Source organism: Colobus angolensis, unplaced genomic scaffold (assembly GCF_000951035.1).
Source record: "Colobus angolensis palliatus isolate OR3802 unplaced genomic scaffold, Cang.pa_1.0 Scaffold2, whole genome shotgun sequence".
Classification (NCBI taxonomy): Eukaryota; Metazoa; Chordata; class Mammalia; order Primates; family Cercopithecidae; genus Colobus; species Colobus angolensis.
The window spans coordinates 6,161,237-6,163,689 of NW_012115154.1; the positions used below are offsets into that span (position 1 = coordinate 6,161,237).

Here is a 2,453-nt window from a genome sequence, read left to right on the forward strand (position 1 = left end):
GTGGTGGCAGGTGCCTGTAATCCCAGCTACTTGGGAAGCTGAGGCAGGAGAATCGCTTGAACCCGGGAGGCAGAGGTTGCAGTGAGCCAAGATCAAGCCACTGCGCTCCAGCCTCAGTGACACAGCAAGACGCCGTGTTAAAAAAAAAAAAAAGAAATAAAAAAAAAAAGTATGATTCTAAACTTATATGCCCCCAAAAAATCTGTGAGCAAAACTGATATTTCAAAAGATGTACTAATTTGCCCTGTGGGTAGGAGCAACCTTGGCACCATATGGCTCAGACACCTAAGGGTACACGTGCTCCGGTAGGATCAACCAAACCTTGATCCTTCATTATGTAATGCCTTAGTGAAAGAGTAACTTAATTGCTCTGGGGTCTAACTAGGGCCCAACAAGAACAAAAGATCAGTGAAAGCAAATGTAAATCTATGCACTAATTTAAAATTTCACCAGGCTTTCACACCACCTGTCACAATGTGAAGGAGCCGGTGAAGCCACACACATAACCATATTCCTTGCTCATTTTATCAGAGTGGCATGACAATAAAGTATTAGGCTAGGTCAGGACATCTAGAACATTGCGTAACCCTAGTTATACAATGAGGAAGAACGCAAGCACTAAGGGTCAGTTAGGAAATTCGCCCGGAAATGGGGAAGACTGCCATCAAATTAGGTGCTCTGTGGTCAGAAGGATCTGTAAGTCTCTTGTAGTAGATTTGCATAAAATTATGTCTGGAGATGTGAGGGTGATCTGGCTACAACATCTGCTGCCCCATTGGTCACCAGGGCTAATTCAGCTGATCTGGCTGTCTGGGCAATTGTACCTCTTGAAGCTACACTCTCAGCAGAAGAGGACGGCTTTCCCTGAAGAAGGAGGAGGGTTTCTAGGTCAAGGGTATGTGAGTAGCTGCACTCCTCTGCTAGAACCTCCAAACAAGCTCTCAAGCTAGGCTCTGAGTGTCAAGAGTTTTATCAGCTCATCCTATACTCAGATGACACTGCATCATAAACGTATTTTTGTGAAATGAAATGTGTGAATAAAATGTGTACAAGGGGCCAGGCACGGTGGTTGATACCTATAATCCCGGCACTTTGGGAGGCTGAAGTGGGCAGATGGCTTGAGCCCAGGAGTTAAAGATCAGCCTGGGCAACATAGTGAGACCCCTATCTCAAAAAAAAAAAAAAAATGTGTACGAGTGCTTTACAAAGAAAAAGGGGCTGCATTATTGTAAAAATCGTGTGAACATTAGTTAATGATCCCTCTTTGATTCTTTCAGCTATGGGCTACAAATCACGTCCCAGAGATGGTCCGCCCAACCCTGGAGAGGACACTCAGGGTCCTCCAGCTAGACTACGTGGATCTTTACATCATTGAAGTACCCATGGCCTTTAAGGTGAGTTCAGATGCTTAAAAGTCAGGTCTCTGCACCCTGGCAACCATGAGCTAATAGCTATGTGTATGAAGCTAGCTTATTACCTAGCACCACTGAATATTGTGGTGTTTTGTTACCATAGATTATAGAGTACTGACCTAGCCTGACAGATACCCAAGAAGATTATGTTAGCAGACTCAGGCTTGGTTTCCAAGTTTCTTGATTTTTTAGTTCAATGCAATTTCTATTATACCATGTTTTTACAACTATAGTTTAAGCTCTCTGCATCAAACCAACATGTAGTCCCCTGACTGTAGCCCAGCATTGAGACGCACATGCTTCTTCCCACTCACACAGTCATAATCTCAGCCCTCATCCTCACTTTGTTCATGTTGATTCTTGTTCAAATGTCAGATTTCTAACCTAAGTCTTAAAAATTTGGAAAGACCCAGTGTACATGTATGTGTTGCTTAGCGATGGGATACATTCTGAGAAATGTGTCACGAGGTGACTTTGTTGTTCTGCAAACATCATATAGAGTGTACTTATACAAATCTAGGTAGTAAGGTTTTACTTACCATGGTAGATGGCATTACTTTTGTAATAACATGAATAAGGCACAAACACGTTGTGTCTAGATGGTATAGCCTATGGCAGACTTAGGCTAGATAGCCCAGCTGATTGCTCCTAGGTTACAAATCTGCACGACATGTTACTATTCTGAATACTGTAGACAATGTTAACACAATGGCAAATATTTGTGTATATAAACATAACATAGAAAAGGTACAGTAAAAATATGGCATAAAAGATAAGATACACCTATACCTGGCACTTACCATGAATGGAGCTTGCAGGATAAAAATTGGGTGAGTGAGTGAGTAGTGAGTAAATGTGAAGGCCTAGGTCATTACTGTACATGACTGGAGACTTTATAAACACCGCACACTTAGGGTACACAATTAATCAAATAATAGTTTTTCTTCAACAATAAATTAACATTAGCTTATTGTAACTGTTTTTACCTTATAAATGTTCTAATTCTTTTAACTTTTTGATTCTTTGTAATAATACTTAATA

General features: G+C 41.1%; 1 protein-coding gene across 1 annotated transcript in view; it reads left to right on the plus strand.

Moving 5' to 3' along the window:
• AKR1D1 (aldo-keto reductase family 1, member D1) overlaps positions 1-2,453 on the plus strand; it is a 43,102-nt gene that overhangs the window by 15,861 nt on the left and 24,788 nt on the right. Inside the window, exon 3 of the mRNA XM_011941555.1 lies at positions 1,278-1,394. Within this exon, the coding sequence (XP_011796945.1) occupies positions 1,278-1,394 (117 nt within the window). The remainder of the gene's footprint in view (positions 1-1,277; positions 1,395-2,453) is intronic.